Genomic DNA, 19,219 nt, shown 5'->3' with positions numbered 1-19,219 from the left:
ATCTAGGACATCGCATATGGATCATAACTGTAGCTATAGCTCGAGTTATTCGTAATTTGTTTATTTTTTCTTTTTGATACAATTATCATACTTAACCAGGTAAAAATTCAAGTTCAAAACTAACAGAAGCAAAAAAACCTTGTCCAAATCGGTTTACCCGTTTAAATGCTACGGAGCCGCAGATTTACACACAGACATATAGCGGCCAAACTTAACACCCCATCTAATAGCATCGGGTGTCAAAAACATATGAACACTAATTATCAGACAAAAAAACACCCAACACAAATTCACATTTTCTTAAAAAAAACCCTCATACCAGGTAACCTCATTGTTCAACAGTAAACCCCTGATTTGTTTGTTCTTTGTGTTACCTCCCTACCAAAATAAACTCTTGCGACTCCTGCATTCTGGGTCTAACTAACTAAATCTCTTCTTTTGCCATATTAAAACCGAAAAGCAACTGCGCTTCCAGTAACAATGGACGTAACTAACCGTTTTAACCACAAAAGGGCTTAACTAGTTAGTTAGCCGGGTTTTGTTAAATTTTTACGTTTGTTTTACTATGAAGTTTAAATTAGTTACCGAAAAGAATGAATTGGAATGATTTTTTAATTATTTGGTAATCATTATTAAATGTATCTTAATGTTAGGTACGCACTAAATTCGGTGAGTATTATTAATATAATTCTTTGATTGATGGTTGAATGTCTTAATTAAATTCTTCCACATAAAAATCTCGTATACTTTGAGCAGTCCTGAACTTATTAAGTATTAATCTATGATGCTGCTAAACTGTTGTTAGTAAGTAGCATTCAGGCTGCATTCTATCGACAAGGCCGTAAAACTTTTTACAAGTTTATCGATAAAATTCGATTTGACGTTAACAACAGCCATTTATAATCAAGCTTTGAGTAGCTATGAAATCGATACAAGCTATTTTTTAGGCCTTCGATGGTGTACAATTTCATTTAGTTTTTAAAAACATTCTTCTTCGTTGCCTAAATAGATATTTTTGCTGTTATTATGAGTAAAAGAGTATGTGTCAATAGATTTACAAGGAGTACCTAATTATTTGGAATGTATGGATATAAATTATTTTTCGTTTCTTCGAGGAAACCTACAAAATCCTCTTACTCATTAATTACTATCACAGCTATGTAACAAAATGAATAATCAAGGAATTTTAAGTTATTTATCGAAATCAAAAAAGTGTGTACAAGGTGAAAACATTCATAGTGCGTTTACAACCACATTAGGGACGTATACAAGGAGTCAATGCCCGATTATATGGAGCAAAATGTTCATGTCATTCAAAATGGTTGTCTGCCTCCAAAGTGATCATGTTTGTGAGCTATCACGCCTAACCCTCGCCCCACCGGTGGGGTAGGACTCACAGCCTGGCACAGAACGGTACGCGGTACCATTCATTTCTTTGTATTTTCAATTTGTTCAACATATCTGAGCTACGTACTTAAACTGAGTTGAATGTCGCGATCTGATCATTAATATTTTTATTACCTACTGGCCTCTGATTGATGGATGATTTCAGAATTTGAAATAAATTTTTCTATGAACGAAATATACCGATATTTCTACCTTTGTGTAAAACATTTGTTCGACGCGGTTTAAATGAAGTTGGTGAAAGAAAAATAATCTTTTGCACGTTTTGGTTTTTTGCTCGTTAGGTTACGTATAAAATATTGTTAAGCGTGTTTCTAGTGTTGTGGTTATCCGCAACAACTGTGAATTTTCCTTTTGTCGGCCGCGTAAAGAAAGAACTGCCACGTGCAGTTCACTGGTTATATAGAAAAATACCTTATCTCATACCTTCGAAGGAAATTTTGATGTATCGCGCCGCATTCCCTACGGTAATACAACAAAATATAACTTAGGTGCTTATTTTTGTACGTGGGCAAGTCCTTTGTACCTCGTATTTTGGCGGAAAGCCAAGGTGAAACGGTTGGTTTTAACCGAAAGCCGAACGTTTAGGCATTTAGCTAAAAACAATCTATTGCAAACACCTGTGACACGAGAGAGTTGCGCTTAACGATGTTTGTTCGTGTGTCTGTATGTGTGTGCGCGTGATTTCCGTATCTCTAACATTTTACGAGTGAACTCATTCAATATTGTTTGCATGTGAGTTATAAAATGTTTGAATTGATTCCCATACTGAAAGACAAAACTACATAACGTCGGTGTTACACGGTAGGAAAAGTTTACCGATAGTAAAATATTATAGTTATTTGTATAACGACGTTTTCTCGTTTATTACGCCCGTTCTCATATAAATTTATGTAAAGAAGAGATTATTATCTGTTTTTGCTAAGATAAAGTTAGGTACTACCTGTAATTCAAGTAAATTATTGATAACGTTTTTCTTCAGACAAGAAAATCTACTTAAGCATTCTGAGTTACGCGTTGATGGTATAGGGCATGGGATAATTCAAGTCATAAATAGTCAATATTATTTATAATCGAATTGAAACCGTCATATTTAGGGAACAAGGTGTTATATACATTGACACAGTGACACAATTTGATTTAAAATACACCTACCTACGAAATCCAAGATTCTATTCAAGCAAGATCATGTAAGCTACACAACTTTATTAGCGTAAAAGATCGTCATCGTATCATCTTTATAGGTAAAAGGTTCGCAAAAAACTAAAGATATTTCAAACCGGGATTATCGAATTTCATGTCAGTGAATTGATTCTGATCTAAGGACGCAAAATATGCGCAAAATCTTATAAAGAAAAATCTTTTCAATCTTCGGTAATAATGGAACTTTCCTACAAGATACACTCATACTTACATTTCCTTATCTAAAAGGAATAGGCCTTAAACATGTTTACCAAAGATATTGAATAAGTTCAAAGCAAAAAACTGTCCCAAAATGTAACTTGGCCGTCCTACATCGCCGGGTCTCGGACTAAAAAAGTCATAATCTTTATTGGGACAAATAATAGCATATCGATATTAAAAACTAACATTGACTTCGGTATCAATGGAACCTTTCCCTTTTCCATACTCATTTTAAATAGAAAATAAGATAAAGACCTTTATCGTAAACTTTGATGGATTGGAAGGCAAATAGGTTTACTGTTCAGAGAACTTGAAAGCCGTTTTGATAAGGAGGGTGCTTCGCCCTTTCCATTGAACCTTTGCGTCCGGTCGCGCCGGTCGCCCGTCCCGGTCGCCGGGCGCTCGTCCGTCTCACGGCTTATGATTTCAATAGGGGTCTCACTCGGCTGGCTTTGAACAAACCCCAGATATAGATAGCACGAATTAAATGTTTGAAACTCACCGATTCCGACTAGTTCCTCCTGTTATTAATGTTTGTTCCCTTTGATCTTGCTGATGCGCATTTGGATTTAGATTATTTTGGTTGGAAACATAATATTCAAAGCGAATAGGTTTCATTTGGGGTGTACACAAAATGTACCATTTTAGTTTTGATGTTCAAAGAAATAGTACAGTGAATACCTACCTGGTTGCTCTATACGCAAATAAAACGAGTTGAAATTCGATCCGTTTTGTTTAAGCATTTGTAAAACAATTTATGAGTACATTCCGAATCATGATCCAGAAGTATTCGCAAAAAATACAACCGAATTATGAACCCCCTCTTTCTTCAGTCGTTTCTAAGAATAAAAAGATTTAGTCAAAGAATCAAAGATAACCTCATAGCTTCAAAGACACATTCAAAGCTTATATTTTATATTTCCCAATTTCCTGGACTTATTTTACGAAACACTCGGATTAAATAAGATTTCCGAGATCACTTTCGCTTTTCCCTTCTTCTTAAATGTAAAACGAATTTAGTCCAATATTGATTCAGTGTTAATAAACTAAATTCCGTGAATACTTTTTATGCGTCGGTTTTAAATGGCGTTACTTGATAAAAAACGTGTTTTATAAGATTTACGAGTCATTGCTATAAAAATAGATGTAAAACGAATTAGAATGTAATAAAAAGTGTTATCCCAAGGCGTCACGGGGTTACAAAGCAAATATTTGTTTACAACAAGATTGAGTGGACGTGGTCCGTTTTGCTTGGCTGCGCTTGCGACGCGGGGAGCGCACGGCCCGTACCACGAGCTCTTAAAATACAACTGATGCTGTTGTTGAAGTGAGATGGCGCTATACAAACCAAATAGCGGTGTCTTGCTTCCACAACCGCAAAAGTCCTACTTTAAAAGTTCATAATACAGGCACAGGAAACCAAACCAATTTGATATCAGGTTAGTATTAGTTTTTATTGTCATGTTTCCGGAAATATGACAATAAAATGTATACGCTTCCTTAGGGAGGTAATTATAATGTCTTCTTGGATTAAAACGTAGGGGATCGGCAGGAAGAGGTAGTGACAACGTTGATGTATGATAGTAATAAAATTATCAGATTTTTTGTACGATTTATAAATATTAGATCCAGCATATCGGGGAGTACACAAACAGACCGGGGGGCTTTTTGTGTAGGGTGACGAATAGAAAACAGATTTGAGCACGTAGATTTGTTTATTTACTTATGGAATAGATGATTGCTGTATTATCATTCATAGATATATATGAAGGCAATTTGAAGGAGGGATTCCTTGCCTTAGTCGGCTTTGAGACCCCATCACTAATAATAATAATTTTGCTAATAGATTTAGAAGTAATTAAGATATTTAATAACCTACTGAGAGCAGATAATACTTCACTATGATTGAAGTCAGACAAGCATCGGTTAACTGGATTGTTTTCTATTGAATTAGAGAGTTCAACTCAACTGACCTAAAAAGTTGATTGTTTAGTAGTTAGCACAGTTTGCAACGGAGCTCATTTCAATTAACATTATTTTCTAACGTTTATTTGTTGTTCACTTTTTCCCTAATTAGGTTTGATGTACATTGATGTACTTGCGTGGTTTTCCCAAGCTTTAAATACCTAATATATTTTATACCTAGCAACTTCGAATTTCATCACCCTTACGGTAGTAATTGCGTAACACAGTGTGGTATCGTATCTCATCTCATATTCTCGTCAAGTCAATCCCTTAATAAAATGAATCCCTGTAAAACTTTAGCTTCAAGTCTAACCAATTATTTATCAACGCCAAATCTACATTCATAATTCATTTCGTCGCGCTAAACTGCCTAAACTCCCAAATCATCATAAATTCCAATTCCGAAGTTCGGGAACCGAGATGTATCATTAAGTTGGTCCGACACAAATCCATTTCAATAATTTATATCAATCCCTATGATTGCGTTCCTCATCCCTATACTTTCTCGCAGCCTCTATAATTACCTCTTTATATTCGCTCTGCTCCGGACCAAAGGGTTTGTTCAATGCTTTAGGCAAACCGAGCAATTATCACATCGCCGCCGGACAGTTCCCACGGGATGGTAAAATTTGTAACTTACATACAAACGTGTCGAACCTCGCGGCTCACACTTTTTGTAACATTAGGCTCGCAGTAGGATATTGTACCGCGGTCACTCTTGTTACGAAGCCTTAGAGCGCATCCTTGCGACCGAGTCTCCGCTTTCCTTTACATTGCTGCCTTCCTTCCACTTAGACTAATGTAGTTCCCCGTGTTACGGGAGATGGGTGGAGTGCACAAGAAAGTGGGCGTTCGGGTTTCAAGTTACAATGACGCAGTACTGGTTTTGTTTGCTCAAGACGCGCGCGATCGCGTGAGAACCTTCTGAACTGCATGGGCGTGACATCGGACTCTTTTTGTACTATTTTTTCTTTTGTATGGCTAATGTTGAACTGGGCATCGGTAATAGCTATCGAGCCAGCGTTCCGACGTGACTGTGACAATGCAGTTCGTAACATTGTGAAGATGATTTTTATATTTCACGAGAACATAATACTGCCATAGTACACTTACACAACACACATTGTTTTCCATGAATAATTATAGTGTGGAATTTGTAAAGAATTCGTGTGTAAGCAAACGGTTATTGACGATTGTATTTGCGTTTCGTCACACGCTGATTTCGCGCCAATTAGTTGCGCTTTTTCAATCGTATTTACTTTCCGCCTGCTTACTTACAGACAGAAACGAAAAACTTGGCAAGTCAAGCCTGTTTGGGGCAGGATTCCGTAATTGATTGTCCGCGTGGCTATTAAAAAGACATTAGACGTGACCGTTTGTTTGGTTAGGTGGTATAATGTATTGTAACAATACAATGAGGACGGTCTGTTTTCAATTTCCGATGTTATCGCTGCGTAATAGTTAGGCGAGCACTTTCCCGGTGTTTGCCGATGAGTTGTGAGCTACTGAATATGTATCGATTGTTTATTTGGAAATATGATCTAGCTGCATAAACTGCGGCGCGATATAACATTAACATTAGTCAACAGTGAGTTGTTTGTAAACCAAGTGATAATCTGCAGCGCTGGTGCACGCTCAGCGCATGCATGGATGCTTACGTGTAAGTGTTGTGTTAACCGTTTTGTATTCTAGTTGAATTTAGTTATAATTAGGCTGGCAACAGAGAGGCGAAATGTTAATGAAGCCATTACCTCGCACTTGGAACTTGGTTTTCTGAAACTCTCTAAAGTAAGCGAGTGCTTACTTGTGTGCCGCGTTTAGCATGTGCTGTTAATTACAACTATTTAATAAGTCAGTCACGTTCAAATTTCGTGAGAGTGACAGTTTTTTATGGTATTGTTTCGTGACAAACTCGTAAAAGTGTAGTAACTCAAAGCCGATTCCCCGATCGCTGTAGCGAAGGAGATTGCCGAAAATCGTGCCGGCCCGAACAAATAATTCTATCTGCGTATTCCTCTGTAATGAAATTTACATATTTCATTTTATATAACTATCCAATAAACTCTCCGGTCTGGTATATTGTTTCCGAGCGTGCTCTGTTGAATAAAACATAATATTTTTATTGCATGTTTGCGTCCAACGGTGCATACATTTTACATAGATCTCGATATGGGGCAACCGAATTGGTTGCATCTACATTTTTATTGCTTTCTCTAACGTATTTTTTTTTCCAAAAAGGGAAAAAATAAACAATATTAAAACGATAAATATGTATGGCAATCGTATTACTGGAAGTTATTAGCAGGCTGGGGACGCAGGTTGTGTTATTTGAATGGTTCCGTACCTCCACGAAGGTAGGTAATAAGGTGCTGTTTCGCTCGCCTTACTGTTTTATATCCAGCAATCTATTAAAACCTCGTGACGGGGAACACTGCTCATTTACAAGCATTTACTGAAAAAAATGTATGCGCTTTATAAATAATTTATAAGTAGCTTTAATGCGCCATTAAAACTTAAGAACTAAAATAGCTCAGCGGTGCAGTAAAGTAGGCTAATTAACTTCTTTAAAGTTCGCACGAGTTCAGTCGCGAACAGCATAGTATTAAGATAAGCACATTCACACCGCACTAAACGAAATTATGTAACCAAAACCAACGAAAAACTATTAACGGTGCCAGAAAATAATAATTCAATACACTCGGTACAATTCCCACGGGGGCTATTATCAAGATGCGCTATCACAAAGCTAGCGCTGCGCACGCGTGACGGTCGTCTCGCGAGATTTGTTAGGCGGGTCCCTCGCCTGCCTGCCCACTAGCGCCATCGACGACCGCAAACTTAACTTTGTGAGTTGTATAAAGCGATATAATAGAATAAGCACTCAGCCTCTGGCCAGTTGTCTATGGTTCGCCTTTTGTTACGACAGGTGATTGATGGACCCCTCATTGTCTATGTCGCGTTTACTTTGAAAAATGGCCAATGTTTGCGTTTATTTGATTGCGCATTCGAATTCGGGTCAATTTTTTTCTAATGTTAATAATAGGTGCGTTGATAAATTCAATGGAATTTCGATGTTTGGGTAATTAGTTAAATTATTATTTGAATACCAGAGTCGATAAGTGGGGTAATGGATTTTGTGTGTTTTAATCATAATGGAATGTTTTTTTGTATGATCTGTGGGTTGTACTGTGTTAAATTTAGAGATAGATAACGTTGTATCTTTATCAATCACGGCAGCTGTCAGCAAACCGTGACGCTATGTAAAGGCCGCTACAAGCTCGATCTGAAATTCAGAATTTTACTAAAAGCCTTTTCGCATAAACCGCCGACCAAATTTAAACCAGCGCCTGGAATGTTACATCGCATCCACTTAGTTATGTAATAGAATACTGAAAATGAACTTACAATGTTTTCGACAGTTGAAAAATCTTTGACGTCTTTAGCGATCAGAGAAAAGTTACTAAATCATGAGGAAAAAGGACCAAAGATTTGGAATCATGTTCTCTAAGTAAAAATACTTTTTGTTCATCCTGAAATGTTGACCTTTTAATAGAAATTTGAACTAACATTAAATCATAAAGGTGACATTAATAATGAGATATTTTCTTCGTGAGAACCGATAAGTAAAATGAAGTGGTACCTTCTTTAAGAATACTTTAGTAGGCTCTAAGTGTTTGGAATTTCAATAAATGTCTATTGGCCGCCCACTATCACTAAGGGAATTTGGGTATTTTGAGAAATGTGGGTGTTAATCATTTTTGTCCATTCCACATTTTACACAAATACATGAAGATACTAGCTATAATAAAGTAGGTTTTAAAAATACTATCTATATATATAAAACCTATTTTGTAAAAGCAGTTCTAACATCTTCATCTATTTGTACCATATTTATTTATCCCAGCTAAAGTGTAGAAAACTTATATTCAAATCAACTGTATCATTGGACTTTGGATTGATTTCCTTATTATTACTTCTCTATTTACTTTCGTTTTAATTGCAATCTAAGCTATAAGCGCAATATTTATCGCTACAAGCATTCAGTTCAACACTATGTCAACATAAACAGGGACATAAAAAATCCGCATCAAAATATACACATCATGCTTTTCAAAAGGTCAAACGGCCACCATAACTCTTCAATAAAATATCGGCCCAATATCCAGCACTTGGCCAATACTAGTAAGTAACACATTGGGAACAAAAACGGGCACAATTGTGACTACGTAAATACTGACAGGGGTCCATTAAGTAATCGGCTCTCGCTCAATTGCCCATATCTGGCAAAAAGTCCCGCTTTCAAAATGTTTGCCTTTCATTTATGAACACTGGTATTAAAAACGTTAATAATGTAATAGTTCTGAGTTTCCTTCGGATTGTTTGTGTCTGTTTTGTGACAGAACGGGGGTTGGTTTTCCCTGTTAGATCACATCATCACCTCTTAGAATTGTCTCCCCACGTAAGCCTTTAAATAGGACCGGGTTCCTTCCCTTAAAGTAATCCCGTGATGTAAATAATTAAACTAATAATTGCTTATGTTTGGAGAATTTTTAATGAGTCAATGGTGACCAGAATGTCTATTCCATTGCGCGGTAATGATCTCTTTGCGTATCGAAAAAATAAACATTCATTAATCAATGTGTTTTCTCACTACTGACGATTTTCCTACCTTAATTACGTTAAGAGAGCTTTGCTCTACATTGAGCAATTAACTTTTGTTAATAAAACTGAAATGAACAAGTGTTCAGACAATAGTGTTTAAAAGAGGAAAAAAACTTGTGTCTATTGAAGCGAAGTCTGTATTTACTCCTAAAAAAATATTATTAGATAGAGTCACGTAGAGGAAAGTCAAGTAAATATTAATAAACAAATTTTCCTGTCTGCCGATCCAGTTCATCTAGAAAATTACGAAGAGGAATTCGGTACGGAGGCTTCCACGTAAATTCAGAGGCATTTCAAGGATCTTAGCCTTCTAATAAATATGCAAAAAAACACGTACACCGTAGTACGCGAACATGTAGGAGATACAGTCTAATGAAACCTTCTTTATAAAATATAAACAGGATACCTTACGAGGAAATACTACTAGCTACGTTTTCAACCGGGAACATCGAATTCCTTCATGAAGGTATTTTGTTTAGCCCCGTATTAAAAGTCCATTGAATGCTCCTTGATATGTTATGTATTACAAGGTTTTAATTAACTTAGCTAGTCTTTTTGTCGGTAATGAAATTTTGCAAGTTAAATTTTTCGGTCTCCGAGTTGGGTGAAATTTTGGATGCTCATTGCTATTGCGTGACAATTCTAAATTATGATGATGCTAATCGGTAAATAATGATCTGACGCTAGAGCTGGAAGGTGGCAATGGGAGCTTCACAATTGTAGATCAGCATCAAGTTTGGTTTCATTCGAATCGTATGGTCGAGGACCTTAGTCAATAGCAAGAAATTAAGCTAAAATGATGTTTATCATAGAACGACTTGCGCACTGAGCGTTTTAATCCTTGTAATTTAGGATATTTCACAAATATTCAAGTCAATGGACAATGACACCCAGACTGCGAATAAGAACGGGGAAAAACCTGCGACACGTCACGCACGGTGGGCTTGACATCCTGACCTGTACTAATGGGCTAACCGTGCAGTCAATTATTATTGTTATTATGTTCGCGTAACTTTATAAAAGGTTCAGAAATGCAAGTATAAGATCAAAAATCTAAGAAGAAATATCTAATAACGCTCCTCTTAACGCAGTCAAGTAAAAAAAAAAACAACTTTTTTTTATTAAAATATCAGTTCGAAGCAAGATGAGGTACGAACGAGATCGCTTCTTATTATAATAGCAATAACTTTTGTGTATTTTGTGTAAAGCTTCTAGAAATTTTCCGCCGCGAAAAAGTAAGACTTAGTTTTCATATCAATATTTTAAAGTGCTCCCTCGATATCGGTTGAGGATATTGTAACAAAATGACTAAATAAAGGCAAAAGCTTTATATGGTGCGGAAAATTTATAATATGCTTTGAAAATTATACTGAAGCAGGAATATTGTTGATCAACATTCAGCCGTCTTCTGCTAATGAAGGCTGTCTCTGAATTAATTTTGTTATTAAGAGACAAAGGGTTGACAACTTTCCCGTCACCTTATGCCACGGTACTGAAAATTATTTGTTCGAAACACCTTCGTTCATCGTAGTCTTTTGTTCAATGCATTTTGGGCACTCTTGTTGTGAACTTTTATTGAATATTTTGTGAGAAAATGAACTGTAAGGTTGTATTTCCTGATTTAATTTGAAACTGCCTTCTATTATTAAAAGCTTTCCGATAAGAAATAATAATGATGGTAATGGAATTAAATTAGAGTTATTGTTACGATTTTAGATAAGTTTCCTTTTTTAGAAAATGGATTTTTAATAATAGGTTTCGAATAGAATTTTATTGTTTTCGTTAATTATTTTACGAAACCCTCCTGGGGGTGTTATTGTATTTGGTAATTGGTTACGTTGATTGACGTCACGTGATTTACTCGTTATATAACCCATCAGATGTTTAAGTTCGGTCGCTTTTACATTTATTTTATAAATATAACTAAGTATCAACAGTTACAGAACATTTTTTCCTTGAAAATATTATTAAAATAATATTTGTTTAGGTAAATTTAGCCTAATTACGTGGATACTGATTCACTTTTCTCTGACCATTCAATCAAAGAAACAACTCAGCCTATCTATATAAAAATATATCCAAGATCCCGAATCCATCTATTCTAGACTTCTGTCACAAACTCTCCCTACCATCTTTCGACATAATTCTCATTAACAAATGACTCGTAAAACCTCCTGATTATTTAACGGACAATATACAATGATAATCCGATGAGGATAAGCCAAAAAGGTATTAACTTTGTTTTATAACTTCGCGAAAGTCAACAGTTTTAGGGAAATAGCCGACAGAATATTCAATGGACTCTCAGTGTGTTATTTTAAGGTTTTCGTACGTATAAGTGCGCTTTGAAACAATAATTCAGGTATATAAAAACGTTGGGAATAACGTTTCATTTTCAGACTGGATACGTATTTGCATTGTTCTTCATTCAGCTGATCTATCGGGAACGCTCAATTTACGGCTATAACGAATAAACTTTTTAGCTAGTTTTGCTTATCACAGTTTTTGGTAGTGTTTGATATTACGTGTTTTTTTACTAATTAGTTCAGCCTTGAGGCAGTTTTCTCTATCTATCATTCATTTTCACTTTAGTTGTGTTTTTACTTTGTGCTTATTATTTAACGTAACCTGAGGAATATATGAGTACACTAATAAAGTCTCTTTCACTCACTAATAAATTGTTTCACAAAATGCTAGATTGAAAGAAAACGTTCATTCATTATAAGCACTTCTATGATACCTACTTCCTCATTGTGCAACCTATCTGGCTAACATGTACTCAAGGGGTCCATGAAAAGAATGAATGAAAGGCGATAAAGAAAAGGGGATAAGGGGTGAGGGGAGGGGATGTGGATGTTGATCTTATTGGTAATTGTCTGAAAAGAGGTCATATGTATGAGGCTGAATGATAGCAGTAGGGAATAAGTAAATACAATGTACTCCTAGGTGGTGAATGGGTTTGAAAAATATAATTATTATTTGTAGTAATAATGGCAAGAATCAATTGAGTGTTGGTTTAGTGAACGAGTAGGTATAGTATTTGGTAAAAAAAATGGTTTGCAAAGAAACACAGGTATTTTAATAATATAAACATTTTATCTTGTTAATAATTGAATAAACAAACTAATGATACAATTGACTGTGATGAGGATAATATTTTTTAAGAACAAAAACGTGCAACAGACTTCAAATAAAAACCTTTGAACCAAACTTGATGTAATTTTTATTGAACCAAGTGACAGCTGTTATACGTAAAAATAAAATCGCTTCATCGATTCCGAAGTTCTGAGGAAACAAAAAATAAAAAATACAAACAAAATGAGAACCTTTTCTTTTTTGAAGTCTATTAAAAATTACTTGAAAATTGTCGTATACTTCTAACTCAATAAGTTTAGGTGTAAAACTGCATCGTGCAACAAAATATAAAATTCGACCGGTTCGCTTTAAAATCAGTGTTTGCACACTCAAGTAATATGTACCGGTGTATTTAGTAACAAACGTGGATATCTTTTATCTAATCAGTACGGACCCATCCGAGGTCCATGTTTGGAAAACTGAGGTCTGTATAGCCGAACGCCCGATACCACAGCCGTTTTAGTTCTCAAAACATTTTATTGGGAAATGTTTGTAATACCGTCCGTTCGAAGTAACTTTTTAACTGATAACGGTTAACTTTAAGGTACGTATGATTACAAAAAGCTAAAGGTTATTTCAATGTTCTTTTGACTATAAACTGATCCATAGTTTTAACTTAAAGCTTAGGGTGTTTAATTACAAGATATCGTTCCAGTTACAGTTTTGTGGTCACCTTTTGAAAATCACGTTGATTATCTTTCTTTTCTATGGAGGGTTTAAAAAAAAATGGGCGTAAATTAAATCTAAATCCAGTGCGCTTCTATTTGCAAGAATATTGCGATTGTAAAAGCGAGACGAAACAATACAATTTGTATAACGGCATCTCGCTTGCACGGGCTTCGTAATACTATACTTTTTTTTAGAACTCACAATATGAGGTAATGTGACTAATTGTGCATTTTATGTAGAACTATCGTGTATAGGATTCTTTCTCAATGACATCACCTTTCAAAGTCGATAAGAAGTTCAGTTTAAATAATGGGATAACAATTAACGGGCTTAAGGATTAAGATAATACCTTCCCAGATGTTGACTCAAATGGATGATTAGAAAAGGGTCTTATGTTTGAGAAATTAGTTGTTGTTTTAAGTTTAATTTTTTTAATTGTATTAACCGTGTTACTTTAAATATTTTTGTACTCAAATTTAACAAATTATTATTTTTTCTGCCAAATCCGTCTCATGAATTCATGACAAGGGTTATATACTTTTATTACTTTTGATTAATTTCCCATTTTCCTATAATCTTAAAAAACTTTTTTCGCTCATCTCAATAAATAACAAAATACCTATCAATTTGACAAACATATTCTTGATCAAAGGATTCCATTACAATTCATCAATAGCTCAATTTCCTAGCAAAATATAATATGATTCGTTCAATATTTCTATTCTGTTCAGGTACCAGCATATCAGAGTGTTACTTCGACTACAGCTTTGCTTTTAACACTTAAAGTTTTCATTGTTATACTTGAGACCTCTGTAGGAAACTTTATTAACTGCGCTGGGTATAGTTACGTTAAACGTTGCAGTTATTATGTGTCGTTTAGCGTCTGTTGGTTATTGACAACAGTTTACAAAATGGATGATACATTTAAAGGGCGAAAATCGATTTTGTTTTCATGTTTTTGCTGAAATTAGTCTACTAAACAATGATAGAAGGCTGCCTGTAAGGATCCATTTATTTTAGCAAATAAATAATCTGGACTGCTTAGACAGTCCAGTGTTCCAGCCCAGGCTAATTGGAGCAGTCCGCGACGTGTTACGGTTTCGATCTCCGTATGTAATAAGTATTTGAGTGATCCACAAATGCTTGTTTTGAGTCTGTGTGTCTTTATGTATGTGACTGTCAAATCCCCGTGAAACAATGATTAAATTACTTAGGGAGGTATTTTTGAACAATTAACTCTGTTTAATACAGTTCAATTGTATTTTATACCTTTCTCAATAACGTCATAGTTACGCTATGTTTTAAAACGTATACTAAATCGCTCCATACATTTATTGCCACTATTTTTTAAAAACAATTTCAGTCTAAATAGTCAATTATTTATATTTCTTCAGTATTATCCCCTCCTTTTTAAATATGCCCCTCGGTAATGAGCATCATTGCTCCAACGTCTGAGTTATTAGCCAACTGTATCCGTCGCTATTTCTGAATCATATTTTCAAAACACGTAGTGCAGTTTCTGAGTACTGGACGTTCGAAATAACGAAGTTATACTTTTGTACGAGACGGAAAACGAGAAATAAGATCAATGGTTAGAAGTCTTATTTATTTCTATTAAGCAGTAATATAGACTGTCCGTATTCATTAGATTGTTATAAGAAACTTTATTTTCTTAGAAAATCTTCAAATTAAACTCGTTTTGGTAAAATTTTTGTTTAAATTTGACAAATAACTATAGTATCCGCCAACGTTTGTTATTTACTAAATTATGTCTGGACCATGCACATGTTAACAAGCGACTGGATTCTAAATAAACACTCATAACAAACATTTGTCATTCACAAATTGTGACGTCAGAACCACTGGTTATTATAATAACCGGTAACAAGCAACAGGGAATACTCAGTTTTGCACAAATAGTACACAAGTACGTAAAGTACAATCTTGTTAAAAATGTACATTTCGAAGCAAGAAACCCTCTCGCTGTAACTTCTCAAGAACAAAGAGAAAAATATTGAGATCAGAATTTTGGTGCAATGCCTGTTCTATGACACCGATGGGATAGATTTGTAAACGAACATTATATGATATACGCTTCTTGTATAGCACTCGTGAGAGCACATAACTATGTTATTGTTGTATAATATTCATAATTCAGGAATCCAATCGTTGCGGTTGAAAAGGGTATTTTTATAAAGGTTCGCACAGTTTTATGTAAGTGTCGACGAAAAAATTAAGGTTTGTTAAAATAAATGTCTGTGTGTGTGAATCTTTGTGGCATCGTATCTTTGAAACCGGTGAATCGATTTTATCTTATCTTTTTTTTTGAAATTTGAAGTATTCGGGGGAGCTATTTTGAAAGAAATATAGGGTATAAAGAAAAGGGCTTGACTAGTAGAATATGTACTTGGACATCACCAGTAACCATGACACATTTTAAATCCAAGTATGACGCTGTTTTTAAATAATTTATACTGTTTATTTTCAATAACAATATTATCGTGCTACATACTTACAGAATATGAAACTACGTACGATGTTTTTCACTATAAAATTTCATTTTATGTTGGCGAAATGCAAATTAAAATTAAATAGAATCCAGTAAAACCGGAGAACCGAGATAAGCTTTATCTGATCGCTTCATATGCACTCGTGAAATATGAATATGTTTTATGGTTTTCCAGTAAAATTACTTCATTTTTAATTAAATTATGAAAGTAGTAGTAAAGTCTTATACTATTATTTGAGTTTACGGATTATCAACCGACTTTTAATGGGAAGTTTTCAATAAGTTTGTATTTTTTTTTGTTACCTTTGGGAACTTCAGACTGGATAAACTGATTCCTTTGTTTTTTATTTAACATGAAATAACTGTATTTTGTGTTCAAAATCATAAAGTTAAGCTCAGTAGTTTTTGGATTGATCGGTGTTGTTGTAAAAAATATATTTTATGCATTTTTCCAATTTCCGTAGATTTTTCCGGGGACATAGAAAAAGAACCAAACGCGAACTTCTTTTTATATAAACGAAAAGAAAGAGTTCTTCCTTTTTCTAACACAATTTCTTTGTTTCACGAATGGACAAAGTCGCAGGGGACAACAAGTCAACTATAAAACTGTACGTTTAATAGTGCACCAGTGTTGGTACATCGTTGTTGAGTGCAGTCACGTGTGAGTTACTCCACTTATCAGTTCATCTTTGCTCCTTTCACTCCGCCTGTAATGACTAACGTAGCGATACGAAAGGAAAATTTCTAGATCATTCGAATGGCTTACGATATCGGCTATGAATAATAATGTACGTTCAGCTACGGAACTTGGATTTATAAATTGGCATAAATGTTTATCGATCTCTTTGATATTGGTGTTCTATTGCCGTGATAGTCGAGCGGTAAGTCAAAAGGGGTGACTATTCCGAGGTCTCAGGTTCGATCCCAACATTATTAAATCGTATTAAATAAGTAACATAGCTTACCTATTTCGGAAATATCCTGCGCTTGATCTCTTTCCGGTCGTGTTGGATTTGAGTCCAATCGGACTATAAGGACAAGGGCACCATAGAATCTCTTTTGGCGCACACGCAGCCGTGTCCAGTCAGCCTGGAACACTTAATTACATAGATGGTCCCATCCACGGACTAATCGTTTTAAGCATAGCTTAACCTGTAATCTATCAAATAGAACAGTTGCCGCAAGCTTACGGTTAAAGCCTATGAGTTACTCAACATAGGGAAAATATAAAATAAGTTTCAAAACTAAATCTTTTTCTCCTTACGTACATTGAAGAAACACAAGGCGTCAATAACGTCTTGAAACAAAGTGTCATGTATGTGACTCAAACAATTTTACTCAGATCGAACCGAAACTACTCGTGACGTCACAAAACAGCATTAGCATCTACCTAATTCGTCACCGATTCAGAAAATTTTAACTAAAACAGCGTCTCTATTCCACAGTAGTAGAGTCGATTTTCGCTTAACAAATGACATGCTGTCGATTGTATAGAAATAAAATACTTTTATTTTTATTCAATAAAGGGTTGCTGTCTTGTGTTTCATCGACGTTTGTTATTATATTCAGCTCACTGGTCCAGATTGTTTGAGCAGGATTCATTCGCATCAACATATTTTCTTTTATAACAAATACATTGAAGTATTTACGCCATTTTTTTCCCAACTAGGGCCCATAAAATAAACATGATACTATATATTTTGCCGTACGCTCCAGTGAGCTTTTTCTTTTACACAGCATAATACTTTCATTGTTAAATAAATACATTTATTTCGTGTGATTCAATCTTAAAAAAGAAAATTTAATGTCATTTTCGTTTTTATCTTATTTGTACGTTACTTTACCGCACTGGAGTCGGTGAGTGAGAACGAATATTTAAAGATCGGTGTTCAACATTTCAGAACTATTTAAACTCCTGAAGCACTATTTAGTAAAACACTAGTTCTACGAGTACATGGTTCCAACTTCACCAATTATAAATTCTTCAATTTACCTTCAAAAAGTTCGGAGGAACGAACAGAAAGCACTTGGCGACTCCATTGCGGGTACAATGAGCTTTGATACGAATATCCGCGGCGGCCGCTTTGTGTGAAATATTCGTAATCTCCATAAACTGCCGTAATAGCGCCGTGGGGTCCCGGCCTATACCTAACTACGTACAGTCACCGACAGAAGTCGGATATCAGAAGCTGATTTTCAAAATGCTATTTTTTTTAACTGACTCTAAAAGTATAGATGTAAGGTATGGTTTCTTTATTCGATCGTATTATATTTTTTTGTCTGCGTTCACCGTTGCATCATTTTAGCTTTGTCGATTTTAATGAAACTTTTTTTTTGTAAAATTTTGAAGATACATAAACTTTTAATATTATTGGCAACTAATTGAGCAACTAATTGAGTTTATATAGTTATTTTGAAAACACTGGCCTCTCACTTGGACTGTTATTGCAGTTTTTGAAAGCGTGTCTTAAACGTATATTCTTGTAGTTATGGAAGAGTGACAGCGCTCTTCTCATTGTATATCGGCGTCTCTCTTACACGTCTGCAATAATATCACTATTAAAAGTTTTGGGAAAAACCCTTTGATTGTTTGAACTCACTTTTGTCACTGACTGTACTATGTACATTCATGTACAGCAGTAGAATAAGCTTTTAACTTACGATACCATTCATTAGCTATATCTGAAAACGGACGATAAAACACGGTTTGTTTTTGAATTATTTTACGTAGATATTAAGTCGTGTACAGGGAATTATTATAAATGTTTGTAATTTGATTTTCTTGTCCATTTGAAATGGTTTTAATTGTTAGTTAGCGCTTCGATTTGTAGTTTTTTTTGTAATTTGATATGATCGTGTTTTGTTATTATTTTAAAAGCCGATTAGGCTGAAATGGATAATTGAATAAAATTGTTTGTGTATGTTGAATACTTGTGCTAGATATGTCTCTGTATTTTATAGAACAAAATTATAATTATAATAACTTTAAGAAGTTAAAGAAGGGTCTAAATTCAAGTTTCAACAATATAATAATCTAGTACAAAATTATTTCAAGCTACCGAGACCGCGAAACTATTTGAAACAATTATCTCAAACAAGACGTGCTTCAAACTTTTGCTAACACGCTCTTTGGCATGCAGATTGAATAGAGGTGCAATCAAGTGCATTCGATTGTGTGACGTCATCAAAGGCTGGCCTCAAGTCCACGGCGTGACGTCACAATACTCGTATAATTACCGATACGTATGCATAATTAGTGCGGGCTTATGTGCGCAGGAATAGCGCATTGTATTGACGAGAATGCTGTGTGTCAGTGTGAAATAATTACTGTATACCTTCTAGTAGTGTTTCATTAAGAGTTTATTTGATTTTAAATTTACATTACTATACATCCCTAATATTATAAAGGTGAGTGTAGGTTTTTTTGACACACTTTCATGCCAAAATACTTGATCTTGATGAAACTTTTCA

General features: G+C 34.8%; 1 protein-coding gene across 2 annotated transcripts in view; it reads left to right on the top strand.

The window, feature by feature from the left end:
- The window catches only part of LOC113501639 (hemicentin-1), a 113,548-nt gene that overhangs the window by 19,622 nt on the left and 74,707 nt on the right, over positions 1-19,219 (top strand). Inside the window, exon 1 of one of the 2 annotated variants that reach the window (XM_026882811.1) lies at positions 1,066-6,433. The exons of the other annotated variant lie outside the window; for it this stretch is intronic. Coding sequence (XP_026738612.1) covers positions 6,424-6,433 — 10 coding nt within the window. The 5' untranslated portion in view covers positions 1,066-6,423. Of the gene's footprint in view, positions 1-1,065; positions 6,434-19,219 lie in introns of those variants that run through there. 2 annotated transcript variants of the gene reach the window in all.

The sequence above is a fragment of the Trichoplusia ni genome, chromosome 16 (genome assembly GCF_003590095.1).
Source record: "Trichoplusia ni isolate ovarian cell line Hi5 chromosome 16, tn1, whole genome shotgun sequence".
NCBI classification, from domain to species: domain Eukaryota; kingdom Metazoa; phylum Arthropoda; class Insecta; order Lepidoptera; family Noctuidae; genus Trichoplusia; species Trichoplusia ni.
The sequence above is the reverse complement of the archived record's forward strand: the minus strand, read 5'-3'. Positions and strand labels throughout refer to the sequence as shown.